A 14,793-nucleotide genomic window follows, 5' to 3' on the forward strand; every position below is an offset into this window, starting at 1 on the left:
TTTTATTCTAAATTTTTTTTTTTTTTTTAAATAGTTTTGCACAGGTTTCCAAATGCTTCTTGCAATAAATGGTGCAGAGTTCATGGATGAGTACTCATGGCTATTGATTCGGCAACTGGCCGAGGAGGAAAACGTATTAATTCTTCTCAGCCTCTGTTACAATTTCAAGGAACCTTCAATTCTGGCAGGTGTTCTGTATCTAAAAGCATATACACATATAAATTTGGAATTATCTGGCAGAGAATATTTTCCTGCTCTTATTTGTTGGTATCTTGGAGTTAAAGCTGTTCATAAAGAGATAGTGGGGTAAGTGATTTTTTAATACATTCATAATTTTCTGTAACTGTTTTGGGTGAGAGGAGAAAAATTCAGTCTAGATACTTCAGTCTTGAACCTGAAAAAAAGACTTTACTTTTAAAATATTCATAATTAAAAAGCTTTTAAATTCTTTTTATATGTAAAGCATTAAAATAAAAAAACAAACAGTAGACATAACATAGGGTGTAAAGTATAGCATTGTTCATCTACATTCAACCAGTGTAATATTAATTTCCTTTTTAGTTTTGCTTGAGTGGCAACAACTGTAAAACATTATTATTTTGGTAGAATAAACTTGTTTGGTTATGTTTAAATTTTTGAGAGATTATTTAGGTAGAAATAAGTTGATGAATGGAGAAAATGGTGTACATTTACCGTCATAGCTAACATTTGGTGACCTGGACGTGATTAAATATAAGAGGTGAGTACTTTATATAAGAAATGATTAATTGAATTTTAGTTTTGGTTTGCAGTGGAGCATCTTATTAAGAAGGGATTTGATCTCCATTACGGACATCGTTTACTAAGACATATAAAAATTTAATGTCTCTGTTTGATGATGAAAATATAGAAATAAGTGATGTTAAGCTTAAATTATCTACTTTAGAACACATTAGTGCTAGTTTAATGACTCTTGATAACGAAATTTTATAACTTGCCGTAAGTGCAAATGATAATGGTAAAAGTTATTCTGATGAATTTGAATCTGTAGAAGAATGAATATAAAGTCAAATTTGATAAAGCTATAGTTTGCGTCAATTCTTTTATAGAAAGTAAATCACAACCAAACAGAAATATATTAAGTAATGAGAAATCAAAAATAGGCTAAATCGCAGAATAGGCTGCATCAGTCGATGCTGTGTTTACTTCTCTTATGCTTGGACACGCCTTTTTATGAGGTAATATTGGTTACGTGTCTTCTTAAAAAACAAATTATAAGTATGCTATAGTTTCGTATTTAATGAAAACTTAAATTATATTTTAACTGAGTTGAAATGTTAGGTTTATAATGTTCTGCGCAAGATTTTTTAAATTATAAATCTACTTTTGTGTGTTGGGTGATAGTGTTAGCATTTAACGCAGCAAATTATCTCTTACAAATGTATTATTAAGATACCAATCGATTGGAAACGATCATTGCCAAACGATTGAAATAATTGAATGCATGAGATAAAAATTATAACCGTAACTTCTGAAAATACAGAAAAGAATTCTTAAAGAATGTTTTGATTATTGATGAGTGTGTCTAATTTGGTGCTTACTGCAGATTGGATGAGTATCTGAATCTGAATTTTTTTTTATCAGTTGGAGCAAAGAGGTAAAAAGAGCGTTATTAAGTGGTGTATGGAGAAATGTTTCATTGCAATATCGTAGCTGTCCAATTTGTGAAACAGATATGAAACTAGTAGAGCGAAAGAACTGTATAGACGGTTTTGAGTGGATGTGTAGAGTTACTGGAGGCGGCGAATGTAAGCATCGAATTTCAAAGTCTGTTCGAATGAACTCATAGTTTGCGAAGAGTAAATTGAATCACTCAAACTCAAATCAATGAAGTTGGTTACACGCGAGTTTCTGCAATTCTCTGATCTTTTTAAGTGAAAGCAGATTTCTGAGTATATGAGCAATGCAGAGTTTATTCAATGTCTGATTTTTTTAAAGTGAAAATAGATCGCTGAGTACATGGGCAAAGCCAATGTGGCCCGCAATGCCGAGTTTGTGCAAGTCTGTGGTGTTTTTTTAAGTGAAAATAGATTGATGTTGACATGGGCAAAACCAATGTGGTACGCAATGCCGAGGTTGTGCGCGATGCCGAGTTTGTGCAAATCTGTGGTGTTTAAGTGAAAATACATCAATGTGCACATGGGCAAACCCATGTGGTGCGCAATGCCGAGTTTGTGCAAATCTGTGGTGTTTAAGTGAAAATACATCAATGTGCACATGGGCAAACCCATGTGGTGCGCAATGCCGAGGTTGTGCGCGATGCCGAGTTTATGCAATTCTGTGAAGTGAAAATAGATCGATGTGTACATGGGCAAAACCAATGTGGTGCACAATGCCGAGTTTGTGCACTTTTGTGGTGTTTTTTAAGTGAAAATAGATCGATGTGTACGTGGGCAAAACCAATGTGGTGCGCTATGCCGAGTTTGTGCAATTCTGTGTTTTAAGTGAAACTAGATCGATGTGTACATGGGCAAAACCAATGTGGTGCGCAATGCCGAGGTTGTGCGTGATGCCGAGTTTGTGCATTTCTGTGGTGTTTTTTTAAGTGAAAATAGATCGATGTGCACATGGGCAAAACCAATTCTCTGATTTTTCTTTAAGTGAAAATAGATGGATGAGCACTTGGACACCGAATTTGTGAAATTCTTTGATGTTTTTCGAGCGAATACTGATCGTTGTGAAACGAGGGAAAACGAGGTTGTGTGTGATGCTGAGCAGTAATGTAACTTTATTTATGTGCAATGTTTAACATATCGTTTGTGTATTTTAAATTTGTATTATTTTGTTAACTGTAAATCATATTTGAGACACCTTTTTTGTTACTTAAATTGTATTTTAAAGTGTTTGGTTTTGATATGTTGATAATGCTTTCCGACTTATGATAAATATCGATAGTCCGACAATCTACTCAACAGTAGCAAAACTGTAAACTTTGACCCTTTAAGTAACGTTTACCTGATATTTTAATCCGCAGTGTTTGGTATTGTAATTGCACTTTATAATATGAATTCATTGATAATATGTGCATATGTGAAGCATTGCTTAGTGTTTCAAGTTTGCAGTATTTAATTTCTTATATTATTTTCTTTCATTCTGAGAAATGAGATTTTTTTTATTTATTAATGCGTAGAATTCTAGTATGCCTACAGAGAATATGGCGTGATTTAGGAATTTTAGAAACTGATATGAAAGCTGTGTAATGATGTTCATATACAATAAAAAAAATATTCTTCTTTTTATGTAAAGTTTAAAATTTTTAGAAACTAATGAAAATTGTCTAATTATTGGTATGTAAGGTATTATGTCATTACGTAGCAAGAAGGTAATTTGTAAAAATGATAAAATTGAAATGTTCCACAATATGAATTTAAATTTAAAAAAGTCTTTTTTTTTTAATTTGTATAAATGCTTTAATAAAAATCTTTGAAAATATTGAAGCTGTACAAGTATTAGAGACTACGATGTTGTTTATCATTTTAATAATTGGTAGAATTCGCTCAATGTGTCATAGTAGTTTTAAATATAAACAATTTATTATACTTATTATCAGTAATGCCTAAGCTGAAATGTTATAAATGTAACTTTAAAGTAAATAATTTAATATTAATTTACAATAATAAACAATTTATTATTGTATTTTTAAGAGAAAATAGAAAGTATGCGTAGTGTAAATGCGAGTATACATTGTGACGTCACAAGCTTAGTCCCACCCATTTATGGACATCACACAGCTCCGCCTTCTGAACTTTGTTGAGCAGCCTATTCTGCGCTTTTACCCAAAAATAAAACTTTTCAAACTTGAACTAATGAAATTTAGCAGTGAAGTTAAAGAATGGTTGTGTTTCTGGAGTCAGTTTAAACGAATTCATGATCATAAAGAATTGGAAGACAAATTCCAATATTTAATACAATGTATGTTGCTAGGTACAAGAGCGAAAGAGATCAATTATAGCTATCCACCTACAACAGAAAATTATACAAAAGCGATTGAAAGCCTCAAAGCAAGATTTGGCCATGAGGAATTGTTAGTGGATTACTATGTTCGTGAACTATTAACTTTAGTTGTTAAAAATGCTACCAAATCAAGGCTTAGTATCACTCAATCGGCCAGTGATCTATCACTGTTCTTAACTTGTAGGAATCATTTCTTAAAATCTGGAAATTGAAACACTTCACCTTTGAAAACCAAAGTCTCTCCTTGCAAGGATAGCAAGCTGAAAAAGAAATGAAGACTCTTCTGTCTTCTTCTTCTTTTTTTTTTTTTTTTTTTTTTTTTTTTTTTTTTTGTGTGTGTGTGTGTGTGTGTGTGTGTGTGTCGTTCCTCATATTTCGATCAAGCAAAGGAATGAAGCCACAATAAGATGAAGCTTCGCTGAAACTTCTCCTCCTCTTTTCTCCAAAATTTTTCTTTTGAACTTAAAACCTAATTATAATTAACCTCTGTTATCTTGCAGTCATGCCTCACTTGAACATAATTGATCAATCCGTCTGTCTCATCCTTTTCTGAACCAATTATATCCATGAAATAATTAGATTCAGGCAGTGCTATTTTTATTTATTTATTTTTTTAAATGCTCCTTAAGAAAGAGGATTTCCTCTTTCATTTGTTATGAGAAATTTCCCAAGATAAACACACCCTGACAAAATGTCTTCCATGAAACCATACGTTAACCTACTTCTCATTGCATCTGGATCAAGGAAAAATAAATGACATCAGTTCCCACCCAAGACTTTTTTTTTCTCTTTTTACAAAGTCCCCACTTGGTAACCTCTCACAATGAAAATCAGTTTTAACTTTCTCCTTCCAGGCTTTCAAGAAAGACTTTCAAATGTCTCTCTGTTTATTGGTCCTTAAGTCTTGCTTCTCGTTAAGGAATGGAAAAAGCATTCTTTCTTTTTCTATAATAGACTCAATGAAAAGAATGAAACTGATTGCATTATCCTAATTGCAATCAGTTTTACTCATGCCTATCGCTGTTTTCCTGTCACTAGTTTCTGATAATTAAGAATATCCTTGAAATGAAATTCTCTACATAACATTTGGCACTTCTAATATTAAGGGTACAATTAATTTTCTCTTAACATTTACACTACCTGACATTGAAAATGCAACATTAAGAAGTAGTGGCCAGAAAATGATGAAACTTGGCAAATAGAGAGGCATAGCAACGAACAATAAGTGATCTTTATGTTGAAATGATATGCATAAATACAGAGCAAGAACAGCGTCGGTTCAGTAGGTTTGGCACCACTGTGCAGGTTTCTGACCTAAGGTATAACCTAACGGAATAATGCCTACACAGTGGAAGGGAACTACTACCGTCTCTGTCAAGTTAAGCCCGATAGATCAGTGGCATTTGTTGTTCATAATACAAAAAATTTTACAAAGTCCCACATTATAAGTATAAAACATATTTGCGAAATATTGATATATACATGACTGTAATAAAGAAACTTAACAATCAAACAATATTACTCTTGCTATTCGTTATCCATCATATATTACATAGAGAGTGGCTATACTAATTCAGGGTTTGTACGGCCTTAAGAGTCCTTAAAAGCTCTTAAGTTTTTTGGAATCTATTTTTGGTCCTTAAAAGTCTTTAATTTCGGCCAAAATTGTCAGAAGGTCCTTAATTTTTAATCATCTGAAATTTCTGACTGTTTTTACGATTGCCATTTTGAGTGTGAATTAGCATTTTGGAGGAATATTTTTGGCAATTCTCTGACAAATATCGTTATCTTTTGAATGGGTGAATGCATTCATGGGTTATAATTTGTTCCTATGTCTAATACTATAAAGGGTGGGATAGAGTTTCTGAGCAAGTGTGAAACATAAAGCATTAGAAATTATTTCATTTTTTCTAGTGAAGAGCTCTTAAACAACTTTTCGCTTTTGGGGATGTGAATTCTTTTATTAAATTGCTCTAAATTTGGCGACTTATCAGCTTTGGCGATTTTAAGATTAGTTTCTATTGAAAATTTTAATTCCGAGATCTGGGAATTTTTCGACGATCTTTTTAAAACATTGTAACATTGATAAGTTTCGTTAAAATAATGGTAATATATTGTAATTACGTTTAACAAATAACATTAAAATAACGCATATTTATTTTTTGCTGTCGTATTATAAAGTTCCATTTTGGCCACTTTTTATACAATATTTTGAATCTGAAAAATAAGCAAGGTATAATGCTATAAAGCACAATTTACAAAACGGTTCTTAGCAAAAGCAAATTAGCTATGTAATTAATTAAAAATTTCTTTTTAATTTTTTCCTGGTAAGAGTTTCCTCATGTAATTGTCTCAGAATATGCGTCAGTTTTCTCTATAAAATTAATTTTACACATTTTTTATCCGATTTTTTTTTAAATTTGTTTATTTATATCTGGCTTTTTGCTGTTACTGAATTAGCAGGGGTAATTTTTCTTTAGGATTTTAGACATTGCAGATTGGAAAGTTTAAAAAGATTTGAAGGCAAGATTTATAGACCCACTATTCTGAAAGATTCCAGAAAAATGTGGCAAAATGAAAAATGTCTCCATGGTATTAATGCATAATTTCTTACTTTTTGGAGAACATCTGGAAGAGCAATAAAAACATAATAGTTGAATGTTTTAGTTCTGATAATAGAATCTTTTTCTTAACATTTTTATCTTCCCTTTTAACATTTTTATCTTCCCTTTATTTTTCTCTAGACACAAGCATAAAATATCAAAAATGCTTCTAATCTTATCATATGGACAGGCATTATAGAAAATATTTTTTTTATTAATAAAGAAATTGAAAACTGACAATTTAAATGATTCATCTAATATGTCTTAATGCATCATACACACTAAATTGTGCTGCTTGGTGCCTTTGTAAATTTTGCTTCCAATGCCTGTTCTAAATTCTTAAAGTTTTGACATTTCTAGATTTTGTTGCTCGATGTGTGAATAAATTCAAAAAATTCTGCCACACCAGCTCTGTAACTGGACCTTACCATATATATTGCATATTTCGTCTGAATGTTCCTATTACTATAAAATTAACAGCTTTATCTATACATTCTAAATGCATTTAGTATTTTTAGAATAACAGAAATCTTTAATTAAATCCAAAAACTGTAAAATGAAAAGGAAACATGAAAGAAAAAACTGAATACATTAAGAGAAAAGAAAATTATTCTTCAAAGATATCTACAGATACTATTATGTAAATTACCCAGTTGTTAACAATTTCACCCTTTATTATAATTTCCCATTTCTATTTTCTCACCAGAATGCAAATCACTTAAACAATTTTAAACTGAGGTGTTTGGAGTGTAAGACAAGAATGTGTTTCTGACCTCCACTTGCTCCCTTCATTAGTTCCTGCCAGCCCTGATAATTTGCAATTATTCGTCTTTACATTACCGCTCTTGACATTTGAATTTGTCATGACAATAGAGTTATTGAGTCAGCTTAAAATGAAATTGTATGAAAGTCTTTGATGACTAGTCCATATTTTTAGTTTGCATTTGATGCTTCTTGTTTAATTACATCACCATGAGCTGTAATTGATTTTTTTAGCATAAGAACATGCTTTATGTTCTTCTTTTTAAATAAGAAGCTTATTTAAATCTTTGTAGTTACTTTCAGATATAGAGATAATTTGCTTCACATCTGTCCAGAGGGTTTTGACCTATTTAACTTTTACTAGATCAAGTAAACCCTCATAGGTATATTGTGGAGAGGTTGACAAGTTAGGAGATAAAGCACGCAGAAACTAGCGAGAGCATTGGTTTGCATATTGAGACATCTCTAATTTTTAGAAAAGATGCTTAAAGAAAAGGAAATCAATATAAAATAGCTGAAATGTTTGGGAAGGCTTCAAATTAAAATGATGGATAAATATTTTGTGGAGTGTTGTTGTTACAAAACAAATGTTTTACAGCTTTTAATGTGTAATTATCCTAATATTGTTTAAGAATCAATGTCATAAATTACATGTATTTTAAATTGTGGAATTTTATTAGATTTTAATAGGGCTTTTTTAACAAATATTGTTAAAAAATAAAATTCAATAGTGGCCATGTAATTCCATAATGACTAAGGTTATCTAATACCCAATTTAATTACTTATAACTAACTGATTACCTTTAAAGATTATCTCTGCATTTTAAAACGAGTTATTGCCTTTTATTAACCCTTATTGTGGTCACAAGATAAAACACAAAAATGTAAAAATTCATGTAAAACCTATTCTTCGCATCTAGTGAGACTTAAAATAATGTAAAACAAATTGTCACCTCTGGTGCTTTAGTGGATTACTAGGACCACTAAACTATTATATTAACTGAGTTACAATCCCTGGAACTCTAGAAGAAGCTACGACATTAACTGCATCAGACAGACCTCAGCTAACTTTCAAAATTGCGAACCGTGCTTAAGGTTTGTTGCGATCATCAGCTCTCTCCTAGGCAAGCAGGAACGGCGACAACTACCAGTCTTTTGTTTTGAATCATGCTAATTGTGATTTTACTTCTCACTTTAACCTATGCCACTTGACCTAAAATCTACTTACTGTTTACTTAAGTCATAGAGTGAGCAAGTATGTGACAAAATGAGACAATAAAAAAAAATAAAAATAAAAGCTAACTGTTAGTAAAGCCTAAATAAAATGTCACTTATCTTCTTTCAAATATGTCCAGTTAGTATGAGTGTAAAATATTTAATGATAAATTTCATAAACTTTATTTTATTCCCAAACTTACTAGAGTGAAAAGTCATTAATCCGGACTCGTCGAGACCTCGGCGATTCCGGATTATCGATCATCAGTTTAAATTTGGTAAGATGGCATGCAGAAATTATAAAATTAAAAATATGAAACCGCAATTTATGAAATAAAGAATAATTATGATCTAAAGGGTATCAAAATTTACAAAAAAAAAAAAAAAAAAAAAAAAAAAGGCTTAATATTTATTTGTTTACTTTATTAAACATTTCTTTGAATGTAAGTTGCTTCGTTTTATGTGATAATACTTTCTCTTTAATTCTATAAACAGACATAATTTCTTCTTCAGTTACAAAGTTCCGCTGTTCAAGTCCTATAATTGCTGTGTCGAGAATACCGACTAATTTGTCAATCGAAATTTTTTCGTTTTCAATAACCTCTTCACTATCGGAAGCGAATTGTAATGACGAGGAATTTGATTTAAATCATATCAAAGACGAAGTACATCGAGATGAAATACTACATTTAGTAAGTAATTATAAGCCAAATAAAATAAAACATTTGCCCTGAAATAAGGATAGTGCTGACAGATCAACTTCCAATTCATTGCGCACCGCGGCTTCCAAGTAGAGTACAAATTTTCTAAGTGATAGCACATATACACCATAACAATCATGTTACATTAATTCTATTAAAAGCTACTATTCATTAATGACATAGTTCATAAAAAAAGATGATCAATTAATCTAAATTTCAATAATACAATAGACATTATAACACATAGGAAGTTTTCAAGCAGAATAATAGCGCACATACATCATGGCAGTCAAAGTATCAATCAAAGTAACATTCAAAGTACCTTAACAATCAAAGTACATAATTTCAGCTAAAAGTCTGAGATATAATGTTCTACCAAAATATCAGTAATACAACAGAGTTTTTCTAAAAGAATGTAATATTTTAACTCTTCTATCAGCTGTAATAATGAAAAGTCAATATAGCATTGTTTAAAAAATGTGCTTATTTCAAGATGGAGTGTACATGAAATAATACTTACATAAGAATTAGTTAATACATCATTGTGCTGATTTAAAAACACAAACTATATTTAAGTATACAAGCATATAAGTTCAATCGCCAAACAAATTCAATCAAAGTTTTGTATAAGTTAATACCATCATGTTGTCCAATGTTCACAATATCAGTTGAAGATATTGAATGAGTTTCCCTGCTGACACACTATGTCTGCAGTAAAATCAATTTACAGGCATTGAATAGATCCTATGTGTAAGATCAAACGATATCATTTCAATACTAACTATACTAAGTTGAAGTTAAACTGTAGAAACCAACTGTAGATGAACATATCCAAAATTATTAAATCTAATACAAATGTAATAAATAAAATAAAGAGAAGAAAGTGTGAGTCAAAGGATTAGTTAATGCAGCAAGTAAAAGGGAATGTCAATCTAAGCTCATTAGAAAACCTTGGGGAGTCTGAGAAGTGGCTTCAGAAGCTAGAAATTTATATAAATGAGTTTTATGAATAACTCTTAAAGTATTTATAAGCGAGTACTGAAATTCAAACATTGGTTGTGTTAGAGAAGTGCAAAATGTTCACTAGTTTTTTATGCGCACTTGGATGCTTCATTATATGCAAGGTCCATCATGTTAAAGTACACAGGAAGGCATAATGGTCTGGATGGCTTGTTGCCCACATTAGAAAATGTCTCTTTCTGAGAGCCCATATCTGTATAAATATGTAGGAAAAGGTCTATGACCTGTTAAGAAAGTAGTAAGTGCTGAAGAGTAAGAAAGCATATCCATGGATACCTTTGGTAGAAGTTGAAAGGTTCGTCTTCCTGTTGTCGAGATGTTCCAACAGTTTTGCCATTACTTCATACGATTTTGGAAGGTAATTCATTTCACGTATGAGCCTTGTAGCTGCTCAGTAGGTTGGCTTAAATGAGAGGGACACCCAATGATTCCTATAAATAAAATAGGTATTGTCCCTTTGCACTTCTATTTAGAGCTACCCCCCACTGGGCCGTGCGGCATTTATTGAAATTTGGTAATATACATAAAGTGTACATGAGAATGTAGCTCAGTACGTTGTAGGACCACCATGCATGGCGATACACTAAACAGCACGTATAGGTACAGAGTCAATGAGACTGCGGATGGTGTCCTGGGGAATGGCTCTTCATTCCCTTTCAACCATTTGCCACAGTTCGTCTTCTGAACGTTGTAATGGCAGGGTCTGCAAATGGCGTCCAATCACATCCCAAATATTTTTGATTGGTGAGAGATCAGGAGAGAATGGTGGCAAGGAAGAATCTATACAATTGCAGAGCACGTTGGCTGATGCGAGTAGTGTGTGGTTGGGCATTATCCTGCTGATAAAGGGCATTGGGCACTCCCTGAAGGTAGGGGAGTGTCACCAGCCGCAGCACATCATCCACGAATCATTGGGCCATCATAGTGCCTTAAATACGAACTAGAGGTGACCTGGAATCATATGCAAATGCACCCCAAACCATAATATCGCTTTGTCGCGCGTTGGGGCTTTCTACAGTTGCTGCCGGAAAACCTGTCTTCACATCGACGCCACACTCGTACATGGCAACTATCACTGGAGAAACAGAAGTGTGAATCACCTGAGAACACGACCCTGTGCCATTCCGTCGTCTACATTGCTCGAGCTCGGCGCTATTGCAGTTGATAGCGTCTATAATGTGAGGTCAATGGCAGTCTTCTTAACGGATGCCATGAGTGCAGGCCATTAGCCACCAATAAACGGCAAATGGTTCTGGTCAGTATGGGAACATCCAGGGTGTCTTGAACATGCTGCAGAATAGAGGTAGAAGTGGCTTGCAGTAAATGCGTCGATCCATGCGTGCAGATGTCTCTCTGGTTCCACCGGCACCCCTCGATCCTGCCACATTTCCGCATTCTAACCATAGAAGCTACATAGCTAAGATTTGCCGAATGGACCAACCGTAAAATTGTCCGTCTGCTGGATTTGCCTCTGTTGACGAAAGCCTGACCATTCTGTGCTATTACACACATCCTCTGAGACGAGAACAAATTTTCTACGATGATTTCCTTAGCAGAAATAACGGCACGAAAATTGAACATTCTTTCTCTCATATCTTCTGTAATGTGTCCTGGAGAGCTGCGCATTTCACACCATTCGCATAACTCAATGACGTGTGTCTACCCTGAAATTTGCATAATTTTCGGGCTACTCCTCCTTGTTGTTGCATTTACAATGGTGAGTAGTGTATGTTACGTGATTTAAGAATCAACTTTACTTTTTCATTTAAAGGTTTCCAAAAAATATTTTGTTGATTTAAAAAATCAGTAAGTAAAGTAATTATTTTGGTATATCAAAGTATTTAGCTTTTTCCCAATTATTTTCTTTTGGCTCTATGAAAGAATTTGATTTTTTTTTTTTTTTTTTTTTTTTTTTTTTTTTTTTTTTTTTTCAAAAAGGTGTTAATAAATTATTATGTACAATGTGGAAAGGTGACAAAGTAAAACTCATAAATCAAGTGCCTCTAAATGTGCTTCACAAATCGTAGTGTAACTTTATGTGTTATGTTAAATTCTTTTTTTTTTTTTTTTTTAAGATTTTCATTATTTTAAAGAGAAATAATTTATTTCCTTGTATATTTCAATAAGTATTTTATATATATTTTATTTCAGAAGGGAATAATTAAGTTTCGGGTCAAAAGGTTTAATTATTCATATTTATATAAACGTTATAGTTTTCTAAAGGAAAAAACTGATGGAAATACTCAGTTACTGAGAGAAGTTTTGCTGTCTCCTATACTTCTTCAAATGGCAGATTTAATTCCTTTTAACAGTTTAGATGAAGAAAGAATAAGAAAAGAATTTGTCTTAAGTGAATTTCAAGATTCTGATGATAAAAGTAATGATGTAAGTTTGTTCTTACATTCATTTTTTAAATCTTTATTGGGAGGTTATTTTCTGTTTCTTATCAGCTTTCTAAAATTGAGATTAATATAAATTTTTCTATCAAATTAAAAATGTAGTAATAGAACTTCTAGAATTAGCAGTGAATTATCAAGTTATATGTTAAGGAAAGTTTAAGCTCTCCAACTTATTCTGAATTGTTGATCGTTTAATTTATTGCTTTTACATACAGGCGTAATGCTGCAAGAAATTTCTCAGTTGAAAAGATGCAGCAAATGCTAAATTATGCAGCGCTGTGATAATTCGTATAAACAAGTTTTATGGAAAAACTAAGTATTTGCTATCAGCTAAGTCATGGTATCTTACTGAGGAATTAATTATTATTATAAAAATAAATTGAAAGCAATGAGCTAAAGAAAAATTAATTACATTTTGGGTGATGCTGATAGTGATAGAGGTGGTCTTTTAATGAATAATCTTTCAATATACAATTAAATCTCAATTTAAGAAATAGAGTTTTCTCAATTTAATTAATTTTCCTACATTTTTATGATCAAATTCACATACACAGAAACTGTGTAATAAGAGTTCATTTGAGAGTTACTCTTGTTTAGTTTTTAACTGCAAATTTTTAGCTATGTTTGGTTTAATATTAGTGCATTTAGAAACTGATTTAAATTAGTTGATAATAAATGAATGCAATATTTGTTAAAAATCTCATTTTTATTTCATGGCACACATGCTCATAAGTATGAGATGAATCTGTTCAATAATATAAATATAGTGCATGGTTGAATAACTGAGTATGCAAAAAATTTATAACTCAGGCACAATATAAGTTTCTGTAAATTTACAAATAATGTTGTAAGCATTATGTTAATTTTATTAACAGTTAAATTTTAAGTTCCTTTCCTGTCAAATTCTTAACTTAAACTTGCTACTTCCAGCCAGAACATAGTTTTGGAATCATTCTGAATACTTAGTGAGGAGGAGCGGTATTTAAACCGCGAAGTCTGCTTGCAGAGTTAGACAGAATCAGAGTTTCTGATTTGCGCATGTGTGCCTTTTGGCTATTCTCTCTCTCAAGCTGTTATTACGCTCGGCTGTACTCAGGCCCTTGATAAGCTTCATAGTCAAATAGAGTTAAGTGGCCAACTCATTTAGAATCTTGATAGCTTCGGCTATATTTTTTTAGTTAATCTTAGTTTTAGTTTAATTTTTAGTTTCTTAAGTTCAAGCCCAAGTGTCGGCTTTGATTGTACACTTCAAGGCGGAGTTTTGTTAAAACTGATCGGAATAATAAAGGGTTACCCTTCCATCTTCTTATTCCTTGCTACACAAACTTAAGTGATTATTCGCTAACTAGTTCTTTAGATTCGTCACTTTCTATAGTAACTGAGAAATGCACTAGTGAGAATCTTACAATGTAAATATTTAAGCATAATTATTTTGAAACTAAAAGGACTGTATTTCTGGTTTGTTTCATTTCCTGTGAAGTTTTGTGAAGAAAAGTAAAAGTAAAAATATGTATGCAAATTTCTTATTTTGCATTAGTGTTTTTAAACTAAATGTTAATTCATATTTTATACCATAATAATTTTCAGTAATATGTATTTTAGTAATTTTTAATAATTTATAGCTGCTGCAGATTAGGTATTACTAAAATAACTGAAATAATACACGAAAGATTATTTAACATGTATTTTATTACATTTGCTATTTTTAATATTTATTTTTGTGCATTGCGACAAAGAATAAATTAAAAATATATAACTATTCATATACAATTTTATGTCCCTTTGTTGAATTTATATGGATTTTGTTAAGTTTTTAATGAAATAGTAATTTATTTTTAATATAATATTTTTGGGCATAATTTTGACTAAGTTATAACATTCATAACAAGTGTATTGAATGTAATCTTTCATTTTAATAGATTTTTGCTTGTGATTTGAAATCATTATCTTCATTAAAAGAAGTATCTGTTCCTTCCAATGTTAATGGTAATTTTGAAATATTAGTTTATAAATGATTTTATAATTAAGTCTGTTCCCCAAACCTTCTTATTTCCCTATTTAACCCACTATCAGCTAAAACAATTTTCAAATCAATGATTT

At 31.5% G+C, this 14,793-nt stretch overlaps 1 protein-coding gene across 13 annotated transcripts in view; it reads left to right on the forward strand.

Annotated features, from left to right (window-relative positions):
- Positions 1–14,793, forward strand: part of LOC118184600 (adenylate cyclase type 10-like) — a 195,434-nt gene that overhangs the window by 124,109 nt on the left and 56,532 nt on the right. For all 13 annotated transcript variants that reach the window (XR_015044053.1, XR_015044054.1, XR_015044056.1 and 10 more), the window contains exons 19-21: positions 35–306; positions 12,508–12,679; positions 14,613–14,679. Coding sequence is in view for 7 of the 13 variants with exons in the window: in XM_085826923.1 (XP_085683049.1) it covers positions 35–306; positions 12,508–12,679; positions 14,613–14,679 (511 nt within the window). In the remaining 6 variants the exon portion in view is untranslated. The remainder of the gene's footprint in view (positions 1–34; positions 307–12,507; positions 12,680–14,612; positions 14,680–14,793) is intronic.

This window comes from Stegodyphus dumicola, chromosome 11, assembly GCF_044657685.1.
Source record: "Stegodyphus dumicola isolate Sdum_Otavi_A_Nest chromosome 11, ASM4465768v1".
Taxonomy (NCBI): domain Eukaryota; kingdom Metazoa; phylum Arthropoda; class Arachnida; order Araneae; family Eresidae; genus Stegodyphus; species Stegodyphus dumicola.